The sequence below is a fragment of the Crocodylus siamensis genome, chromosome 9 (assembly GCF_052110815.1).
Source record: "Crocodylus siamensis isolate JL-2025a chromosome 9, ASM5211081v1, whole genome shotgun sequence".
NCBI lineage: Eukaryota > Metazoa > Chordata > Crocodylia > Crocodylidae > Crocodylus > Crocodylus siamensis.
The window spans coordinates 20,324,466-20,335,985 of NC_143403.1; the positions used below are offsets into that span (position 1 = coordinate 20,324,466).

The 11,520-nt window shown below is 47.8% G+C and overlaps 1 protein-coding gene across 1 annotated transcript; it reads right to left on the reverse strand.

Moving 5' to 3' along the window:
* Positions 1–359: 359 nt before the first annotated feature.
* PLEKHF1 (pleckstrin homology and FYVE domain containing 1) lies at positions 360–11,062 on the reverse strand. The gene is made up of 2 exons (XM_090063378.1): positions 10,876–11,062; positions 360–3,146 (listed from the first exon to the last, which is right to left on the reverse strand). The coding sequence occupies exon 2, from the start codon at positions 3,133–3,135 to the stop codon at positions 2,317–2,319; it is 819 nt and encodes a 272-aa protein (XP_089919504.1). The 5' UTR covers positions 3,136–3,146; positions 10,876–11,062; the 3' UTR covers positions 360–2,316.
* Positions 11,063–11,520: the final 458 nt, after the last annotated feature.

Below are 11,520 nucleotides of genomic sequence, written 5' to 3' on the forward strand. Positions count from 1 at the left end.
TTCACACAAAAGGGTGTAAAATCCATTCATAGATGAAGACCTGTTAACTGCATCATATCTGCATACATGGGAGGAAAACTTACCTCCCAGGGGCAAAAAGATCAATTAAAATCAGAGTTCATCTCTGAGGCAATAATTAGGAAACACCTGTGAGTGACAAATTATACCTACATTATGGACGTTTGATTTAATGACTGCACTCCTCTTGGCTTTGGGAGATTCATTTTAAGGACTGCTTATTTTTACAGTTGTACTTTGTTTGTGTAGCCCATACACCCTCCTTGTGGGTGGGAGGCATCAGAAATACAATCATTGCTGTTTATAATTATGACCAGGAACTCGAGGGATGGAAAAAAAACAGGACTTGAAGTTCTTTTATTACATGAAAAACCAGAAACATCTGTTTTTGGTCATGAGGTTTCTTGGCCCATTCTCCACTGTATCCCCACCGGAAAATACCATTTCAATTAGCATAGACGGCTGCAACGGATTGCAAAAGACTTGGGAAAACTTAGTCAGACAAAAGAATGGAACAAACAGGAGGGAAGCAGCAGACTTGGCTTTTTTTGTACTAATACTCACTTTTGGGTAGTAAGAAAACAGCCAGAATAACAAGCATTTGAAGACCTGTTGCTGAACTTGTGCTAGACTGGACATGAAAGCATCTAAGCCCCTATTTGTGTAAGATATTTTGTTTTGGTTTAAAACAGCACACTTTTGATCACTTCTGTATGTTTTTTCTTATTGGCCATTTCTTTATTCACTCAGTTCAATAGTACAAACTGGCTGGATGTTGGTAGTTTACAAAGAAGGAAAATATAAAATGAGACAAATTACTAATTAAAAAAAAACACCCCCAAACCAACCTGATCATTTGGTGTGCAATGCAGTATTTAGATTGGATTACATTAAGGAAAACCGATTATGATGTTAAAAGTAATGCTCAACTTACACTCTGCCTCCAGAGTCGGAATATAAAGCACACAAGATATGCCAAAAAGGCAGCAACTGATCTTTGGCTGTATAATTACTTGCTGCAATACGACTGTGGTTGTCCAATTTTCGGTGTGTTTTACTTGCACGTGATACTATGATAGGATGCTAGAATAAGCAGCTTCTCACTTGAGATGACATTTTGAATATCAATATTCAAATCTAGTTGAACATATAACCTTCAGCTCCTACTGTTCAAACACTCAAGCGTGCTTAACTCTGAAGTGAATGGAAATGCTTGGGATTGAAATTAAGCACTTTAATGTCTGTCTGCAGGACTGGGACCTTACTCTGACGGTCAGTGGGAGAACCTCACAGGACCGTATTGTCCTGGTCACACACCCATCCCACTTCCTTTCAGCACAGCAATCCTATGCTACAATATCACCCAGCTGGCTGGAGCTCTTCAATCCTCATGCCACTAATGTTGATATCTGGTTGAGTCATTAGCTCCGGAGAGAGGGGATCTGCATGGGTGGGGTGATCCTGCTGAGTTGAGCCAGTGTCTTACTGAAGCCTCTTTCTTACCTCACTCCATTACATAAGCCTTTACCCTCTCGTTACCCATAATTATTGCTCTCTGGGGTGGGAGAGCTGAGTTCCTCAATGCTGTGCTAATGTAGCCTGCATTAAGTCAGCAGGATCTTGGCTAGGGCCACATAAACCCCCCCTTTCCTGAAGTTAAAAGCCATGTGTGAAAGTCAAACCCAGGTTTCTTACTGGTATTGCACCAGACTAACTGAAGGCCACAAGCCAGGACTCCATACAAGGCATACACTATATATGTATGTTATATATTGATTTATGTGGGTTTAGTGATCATGAAAAATGCCAGCCCTGGCAACTGAAGTTCTCCATTCTCCACAGACAAGGTGCTGGCAGTGACAGTGCTGGCCTCCCTAACCACCACGACAGGGCCCATCCAAGGGAATAGTGTATTCGAGACCATAATACTGCTTGGCTCTTGTATCTCTTGCTAATAACAGATCTCAAAGCATGTAAGAGGTCAGTATACATAGACTTTATAGAGGAACACCAGGAAGGTAAAGTGACTTGCCCAGGGTCCATTGGTAGACCAGTGGCAGAGCAAGGAATAAACCTTGGTCTCTCACACCCCAGGCCAGTGCCCCATACTCTAGACAATGCTGCCTTGCTGCTATCTGCCCTGCTACTGTATCAGGCACAATATTAGGTCTTTTAATTGTCTGAAAAAAGAAAATAGCATAAATAGGGGCCAAAATTTCACTCTCCCATGTATGCTCCCTGCTAAAATACTGAGAGCTCTGTATGTGCACTGGAGGCTAAAAACTGACAGTGAAAGAGTTAATTATGGAATGACGACCAAGATACTACTGAGGTATAAAACTCTGCATCTGCTGGCCACTGGTCCACTTTGTCGTCGTCAGATTTGTCACTGTCTTCACCACTGGAAGCTTCGTACCTTGGCTTGGCAGAGTGGATTTGCTCTGGCTGCCTCTGGTCACCTCCTTCCTGCTTCTCTTCTGCCATCAGCTGCCTGTAGCACAGACTGCAGACCCGCAGGGGCTTGGGGGAGAGCCGTGGCATCAGGAACTTCTGCTTGGAGCAATCCCCGCACACGACAAACCCGCATTTCCGACAGTGGTGCCGGCGAGTGAGGGTAGAGAATTTGGTCTGTGTGCAGCGCATGCAAATGTCGGTCGCTTTGTCGGGGATCCAGGGGGCAGCATGCTCAGTAGAGGGCTGCCGCCCGGTCTTTGTCAGCAGGTGCCGGATGCACTCCTCCAGGTGACTGATCCATTCCTTCCTTTCTGTGAGGGAGGCAGCAGAAACCACAAAGGACTTCTTTGAAGTCTTAATCATCCATCGGTTCTTCATTTGTAAGGTATCTGGCAGTGTCTCCAAGGTGACGTCTTCAAGGGGTATGATGTGCTGGGAGTTGTACTTCCTTTTGTTGATCACTATGCTTCCGTACACAAGGATATCATTGAAAAGGAAGAATATTCGAGGCTTGGGCTTCTTCCGGCATTCCTTGGTCAAAATTCCCTCCCCGAGAAGGACCCTTCCTGGCACAGCTAAGGGCTGTCCCGATGCCCCAAAGCAGTTTTCCACAGTAGCGATGCGTTGGCTGTTAATCTCCGTGTTTGCCAGATGATCCACCATCTTGGCCTACACTGAAGCAGGAAGGGAAAATACAATTATAAAGCTGTGTTCGGCAAATATAGCTGCATCAAAAATAGGTTCCTAACTGATCAACACATTTAAACAGAGGTAAGTAGTTCTCCAGATAAGTTTCAGTAGTAGCAATACCTAACCATGACTTTCCATAGAGTTTTCTTCAAAAGAAAAGGAAGGCAACATCAAACCTCTCATGTGCCCTGTAACAAATTGGCATAGTTGAAGTTGTGTAATTTAAATGATTCAACCCCTGCCACCCTTGCCTTTCCCTTGTGGATTCAGTTGTATACTGGACATAAACGTGCTGTGTAGCAGTACCACTTATTCCTACTGGGATCACTGTATGGGTAAAACCAAACTGACATAGGTACGACTGCAACAAAGCACGTGGTGAACTTAGACTAACATTTTGCAATGCTCTTTAAAAGACAACTGTGCTTCTGAAGTGTATTTGACTGACAGGCATCAAAACTAAACTGCTTTGGCCAGGTGGCTCAGACCCTTCCCAAAGCATCCTTCCTGTTCCCTGTCCCTCTTCCCTGCTCTGGAAGGTGTCATGTTCACAGGTGCACCTCTACTGATTTTTAGCCTGTTACCAACAACTGGAGCAAGGAGGCTGCTACTGCAAGCATTTTTATCACTTCATCTACACTCACCCTTGTGGATGATGATGTGAGCGTGGCTGAACTCCCTGCTATTATTAGACTGAAAACCTTATTAGTGTAGTGACCAATGTGGTGGAAAGTCAGCGCAGCCTGTGGGTTCGTTCAGTCCTTGGTCTTTGGGCTGAGATGGCTCGTGGGCACTGTCTTTCTTTAGGAATTGGGAATAAAGTCCATTCAAATCAGTGAGACTACTGGAGTGGCCAGCAGGTCCCTGCAGAGACCAAAGCTGCTGTGGCCAGCATTCAGGCTGCATCCCAGGGAGGTGAACTGCACGTTCACTCATGTTCTGAGTCCTCATCTTCCCCTGTGATGCAGCTCTCTGTGGATGGAGACCAAAAACCTCAAAATAAACAAGCCCACACAGCTCAACAGCTGCATTCATTACACCAACCATCTCTCCTGCTCCAGCAGTTACAAGACACATCATTCTGAAAATGTTATAATCAGTATTAAAGAGAAGCAGAGTGCAGCACACTCATTCCTCCCTCCACCTCCACAGTACTAACCCCCTGCTCAACACTCCTTTTAATGTACAAGGGTACGTCTGATAGGAAAGCAGCTCTTTAATGTCCCCCACCTGGGCCACTTCCTTGCTTTGGTTCTGTATTTAGGGCATAACGTCCATGAGAAACATAGCCACTTCCTTTCAGAGCAAGGTAGCTCAGAGTTCATCGCATGTGCATGCAAGCCCGAGTCTGTTAGCAGTTCAGGCAATGGCCAATAGGAAACTCCTTGTTACATTAAAGAACTGGTTTTCAGAAGCTCTAAATATCCCATGGCACCTCGACTACTTAGCTTCAGTGGCTCTGGACAAATGGCACAGAGAGGACCCTGCATTCAGGTAATACCTTTTGCCTCTGTGTGCTTTAAGAGAAACCACAACCACATCCAGAGCACTCGTCTGATGCTGCTGTGTGCTGGTCAAATGGTTTAGACAAGAAGCAGCCTGTTTAAAATTACTGGGCATGTTGAGAATGGCTGAATGCAATCATTTATCTAAGAACGGGGCAAGGAGACTGTTCTGAGCCAACAGTGTGCCCTTGTGAAGACGGCTAACAGCGTACTGGGCTGCATTAGTAGGAGTGCTGCCAGCAGATGTAGGGAAGAGCTTATTCCCCTCCATTTGGCACTGGGGAGTCCTGTGTCCAGTATTGGGCCCCCCACTACAGAAAGGATGTGGACACACTGGAGTCCAGCAGAGGGCAATAAAAGTGGTTAGGGGACTGGGGCACGTTACTTATGAGGCAAGGCCAAGGGAACTGGGCTTATTTAGTCTGGAGAAAGGACAGAACAAGGAACAATGGCCTCAGGTTGGAGCAAGGGAAGCTTAGGTTAGATATTAGGAAAAACTCTCATGAGAAGGGTAATAAAGCACTGGAACAGGTTACCCAGAGGTTGTGGACTCTCCATCCTTGGCTGGAATGATCTAGCTGGGGGTGGTCCTGCTTTGAGCAGGGGTTGGACTAGATGTGACCTCCTGAGGTCCCTCCCAACCCTCATCTTCTATGACTGAGTTGAATTCCCGGTAGAGTTTGCATGGAGCTCAGGGGCAAGCTTTCAGAAAAGTCCTGCTCCCATTTCAGAACCTAAAGGAAGCAGCCATGTTTTCCGAAATGCTCCTGTCCCTTTGGGAGCATCTGTCTACTCCTTACTCATCATGAGAAGGCCACACTGGTTACCTTTTGAGAGTTATTGAGATCCTATATGTGGTGAGGTGAAGGCAAGCTACAGGAGGCACCAGAGAACAACTGTGTGACTTCCCCTGAAGCAGGAGACGGTCCCTAAGCAGGGACTTAGACTCAGTTCTCTCAGGATGGACTTTTTCAGAGGGATGAGACACCACAGGATATTTAATGGATTCAGACAGTGTTAAGAACCTCTGTTAATCAATGTGCAGTATAGTTTATACCCAACTACAGCGCAAACTTCTACAGCACATTACTAGAATGAAGGAAACTGGCTGAGATTTTTATTCCCTCTCTCTCACTAAAGGAAATGGCAAGGAATTTCTTTGGACTTGGAAAACTTCCCTGAAAGATAAGCTATAGCAGACCATGCCTTCTGCTCTCCAAAGTACAAACTCAGGTCCCTGCACACGCAACTGAATAGAGTAACAGCCTCTCGTTAGGAATGCAGCTACAGTTCTCCCCGGGCTCTCCCCCAGATCACTGCTGGGATCAGCGTTTCCAAATGGTGACAACGTGGCTGTCACAAGGAGCTTTGGAACAGGATTCAGAGTAGCCTGTAAAAGCCAAGGGAGTCATTAGGTACATGGGGGTCTTCACTAATGCTCTATAGACCTTTTCCTCCAAACAAGACCGTTCTGAATGCTGTTGTAAGGGATTAACTACATCCCCTTTGCGTTGGGGAGAGTTAAGAAGCTGTGTCATTGCTTGGCTTGTCAGATGGACGGAGAGGGTGGCCTAAGTGGGTTTTGCTACAGGCACTGAGATGTCAGAATTTAACTTCTGTGCAAACATTTTTTTTTCTTCCTCTCTGACTGACTGAGGAATAGGACAATAAATGGACTGGAGAACAGTCATACAGGGAAGGCCTGACATGGCCCTGGGTTAAATGCACACATGTTTTTACAGTGTGGGAGTCTTGCCAAGGTTAGGGATTCTCCCGTTTGAGCTTAATAGGAACAACACCTTAGAACAGGAGCGAGAGATGAGAGGGACAAGGCATGATAGAAAGTCAGAGGAAAACAGGAGGGGATGAAACCAGGCTGGAGCTGTGTGGAGGAATATGGGATCCAGCACAGTACTGCAGATAAATCTGGGGATTATCAGTGCAAAATTGGGTAGGTTCATGATCCTGCTTTTAGCCATTTCTCTCCCAGGTTGTATTCCCATCTGAAAAACGGGTTAAATAAGCCTCACATATGTCAGGAAGGCTCTGAGATTCATGCCATGTGAGTGTTTTGAGACTGATTCAGTAAATATGTAGCAGCTAATAAAGGTGGAGCCGGGTTCAAACACAATGCCCTGGCATCCCCCACACGCACACGCACACGCACGCATGCTGGAAGGATGGTTAGTTTCTTTGGAGGCATTTCTCTGTGACCGTGGTCTCCGCTTTCTCTACTGTTGTATTTTGTAGTTTGTAGATTAACCCTCTGTATTTCAGAAGCATGACTAGACTTCTAAGCGTGTGGAGGGGCACAGGTGAGCATAAACTAGACCAGGGGTCTGCAGCGTTTTTGGCCAGAGTGCCAAGAACACCTGCAACCTCCACTTGTAAGATGTTGGTGTGCCAGGGGCAGATGGGGGGAGCTGCGAGGGGCCCGAGCCCTGTTGTGGCAGCGCAGCCCTGGCCTCTTCCCCACCATCTGCCCAGAGGCGCATGTGCCAAGCAAAATGCCTTGATGTGCCACCTTTTGGTAGCCCTGCCAGGGGTTGCCTACCCTTGAACGAGACAGAGAACTGACACTAGAGATGGAGGATTTCTATGCCAAGACCCTCAGTAAAGTTCTGAAAGCATCCAGAGTCCCTTTTTCCAAAGTAATTGAGGAATTCAGGGGTGCATCTATCCATGCAATTGTGACACAAACTCAGGCACACATCGGGCCAGAATGTATTGTTCTCAGGCACCACATTTACACATGTGCCTGGGACTGCAGCATGTTGAGCTGGGTCGGAGCAGTCCCAGGTGGCAGGGGCCCAAATGGTCAGCCCGTCAGCCCAGGACTGCTCCAACCCAGCATAACATGCTGCGGAGGGGCTGGCTGGGCAAGAGACTGCCGCAGCATGGGGCTAGCTGGCAGGCAGCCCCACACTGAAGTGCCCTCATGTCCCAGCCAGCTCTGTCAGTGTCTACACGTGTTGCTGCGCAGTAAAGAACACCGCAGCAGGGTATTACTTGTATTTACAAGTACTAACCTATGGGGGAGACAATTAGTTTACTGTGGCCTATAGGGCTGAACATGTAGACACTATAAGACTTTACTGCCAGGCTAATTAGGCAGCTCTGCAGCAAATCTCTCTTGCAGACATGCCCCAAGTGTGGTTGAAAGTCCAACCAGACTTTCATCCTTTGAACATTTTAACCATCATGCTTTTTTGGCTCCTATGCAGTAAAGAAAATGTGGGAATGCTGCTGCATGGACTAAAGGGAAAATCGGATTGTGCACTAGCATCTTTTCCAATTCCAAAATGAGACAGAAACAAAGGAACTGCCTGTAGCATGTCCTGCTCTGATCTGGATTTCTATTCCTGTGCAGAATGACAGTGTACTAAGACACTGAGAGCCCCAGCCTGCAGTCTGAAATCAGAACATTGACTCAAGGAAAGAGAAAAATGTATCATGACACTCCCTTTGGGAGTACTGCCAGTGCTGGGGTAGGAGGAGAAAGAGTTTCGTTAGATTTCCCTGGTACTCCATGATCTCTGAGGGGGGCATCTGCACCTACAGTAACATTTGTCTTAATTCAGTTTGAAGTCACATCCCCCTCTTTAAGTTGGTCACACTGCCATGTACCCCAGTGATCGTGACAATAAAAATGCCACTGTATGTCACTATCTTCACACTACAATCTTTCCAACAACCTTGGGATATCATGGAGTAGTTTTTAGTACCTTTCCCTCCTTTTACAGTTCCCCTTTCCATCCTTCTGCCTCTCCATTCCTTCCTCTTATATACCCTCTAGAAATTTGCTGGGTACCTCAGCTTGAAAGATGAATATCTAATCAAACAGGCCAGAAAGACAACAAGGTTGTTCTCTACTTATTCCCTAAGGAGTTAAAGGCTCAGTGAAGGGAGTGTAACCACATCATAAACTTCTCAGATGAACTGTAAATTACACTTGGTTTATGGATGATGCACTAGGTTGCTTAGGGACAAAACCAATTTTACTCTGGTAACGTGATTAATTTGAAATGCTATTTCGTTTTCTATATGGATGGAAGGTGTTGCATGAGTTTAGAAATGTTCTTACTGCTGAACAAAGCAGGCTTCTGGGAGTTAACATTCCCCGCCCCACCACTGCAGTGAGAACCCGTACATTAGAAATTACAAAGCAATAAGTAAATTAAAAATATATCAAAACATATATTCTGATCCATCCAATTAATTGGGGTGAATATTCTTTTAATTCTGCTTTACATCAAAGTTTGTTGCAGAGAATTGTTGGTAGTTAGTAAATAAATATATGACTCTATCTGCCTCCTAAGATTGATCAGTGAACGGCAGAGCATGTGGACACACAAACACAGGGAGAGTCCAGTTGCACAGCGGGGCTACCTGTCCTTTGGGAACTGGTTTCAGAACATTTCAAATACTCCAAGCATCCATTAAGAGTAAAAATGTTCTCCCTACAGACCTAGACCTTAAACAACCTGCAGAACTGATGGGAAAAGTAGCAGGGAGTATATTCACAGAGAGGAAGTAAAAGAAAGAGGCACAACAAAAGCAAGATGAGCATAGTAAGTGTAGCTGGTTGAAGAGTAGTTTAATTTCCCTTGACCATGATAAATGGCTCTTCTATTCAGTTAGCTCTAGTTCAGCATTATGCAATTAACATATTTCATGAATAGTGATGACATTACTGATGAACTGCAGTATTTCATCAACTGTATTTTAAATATTGAAGAGATGGTTCCTTGGCATATGTCAATTAAGCGTGCAACTGTTCCTTTAAAGTGCTGTGGAATAAGTCCTAGGGGAACATTTCCTTGGACGCTGGAGCTCACTACTTTTTCACGTGGGCTTGCTGGCTTGGGGTATGTTTTCCCAGCTGGGGTACCCCAAAAGTTAGATCTAGAAAGGAGACTCACAATGCTGAGTGCAGGAGCACCTAACTTGTGGGAGCCAACCCACTGCATGTTGGATGTCCCAGCTCTCCCGAGTGGGTCTTGCTGGCAGAAAGGCAGAGGAAGGTGTAGTCTGTGAATCCCCACTGGGCCTAAGTATGAAAGAGCAGCTGAGCATTAAGAGAAGGCTGCTCCCAGGCATGCTTTTCTTTTGGCTTGGTACTAAACAACTGCCCTTGTATGGTACAAAGTCCTGGGCTGCTAAAGGTGCATGTTCTTTAAGAGATGTAGATGCATGCAACTGCCTGTACAAAAGTGAACGTGTGATTGTAGGCACAAATTAGTTGTTCATAAAAACCACACAGAACAGTTGTGTGAGCAAATACAATCTGCACATGTAATTCCAGGGATGGTGCAGGCAAATTAGGTGCACAGCTAGTTTTGAAAGAAAAAGAGCGCTGCAATGAAACCGTTTCCTGACTGTCACGCCAGAGCCCGTCACAAGAGATGAGCTGAGTACTGATGCCGATTTCCTGAGTTTAGAGACTTTGTTCTCCTAATATTTATGTTCTGAAACACAGAGAGCTTACCACATAAAACGCACTCGACACGAGTGCTATTCCTTAGATGGCAAAAAGCTTCGAGATTGGCAATTCATACTGAAACGCACGTGGGTACTGAGAAATTCACCTTCTTCTTTGCCTACACATGGCTCATGGTAACCAAGGCTCTTAAAGTGCATCACGAATACCAGACTCCTGCAAAACGTGCATTTGAAAAGGGTGAGAACTGCCGCCATCAAATGCCGTGGGAGTTACAGAAGTTTGTGCCGCGACTGTTCAGCGCGGGCTTGGCGCACCAGAGCAAGGGGCGGAGGCCGCCTGCCACGAAGACCTTCCAGGCTAGATACGCCAGGCGGGGCGGAGGTGGGCAGCCCACAACAAGCGGAGCGTGTTCCTGGCTGCACACGGCTCACCTCGACTCTGGCCTGTCGTCCCGGGAGCCTGCCCGCTCACCTGGGCTCCGCGCTGGGCGGCTCGTGGCCCAGGGCAGGCGGCCAAACCCGCGGCTCAGCTCAGGCCGCTCTAAAAGGGCTCAAGGGAAAGGGCGGCGCTGGCCGGGGCGGCCTCCCGAGCTCGCGCTCGCTCGCAGGCCGGGCGCCCTGATCTCGACCCGCGGCTCCAGGGACTCAGCGCTGGCTGCCGCTCGTGCCCGGCGCGCGGGGGAGCCCGACGGCAGGGCAGGGCAGGGAAGGACCCGCCCCTCGGCGCCGGCCCGGGCCGGGCGCTCCCTGGGCGCGGGAGGTTTACCTGGTGCTCGTCCCCGGATCCTCGCTTCGGCCGCTCCGCCCGCCCGCCCGGGGGCTCCGAGGCGCCGCCGCCGCCCCGCGCTGGAACTCAGACGCCGCAACATTCCATTCTCCCCCGGGGGAGGCGGGGCGGGCGGCGGCTCAGCCAATCCGCGCGTCCCGGCCGCAGCAGGACCGTCCGGTTCTGGAAAGCGGAGACTCAGCATTCCACACTGGCCACGCCCCTCGAGGCACGTTGACCAATCAGGGAGCGGGAGTAGGAGTCGGATCCTGGGACAGAGTTGAGTGAGGGGGGACCGGAGCGGGGCTGCGGGGGGAGCCGCCTGCGGCCGCGGGCGCCCCCGGGAGGGGGGGGGGGGTGTGGCGTCTGGTGGACCGCTCTCCTCCTGGCCCAGCAAGTGGGTGGCCCGTGCAGCCCAGAGGCAGCGTTTCTTAACTGTGAAATTATCGTATTGCAAGTTCACAATGATTGTATTGGCTGAAAAAAAACTATTGTACCCTGGAACACCGTGCAAACAAGTGTGCGAGTCTTCTCCTTTACTTTATATTGCTCACTCTAGTCTAGCTCGCTCTGTCCCGTGAGTGAGTGAAAACTGGGTTAGCCAAGTGGAAGCAGTTCTTTATTTTGAGGCAAGCAAGCATAAGA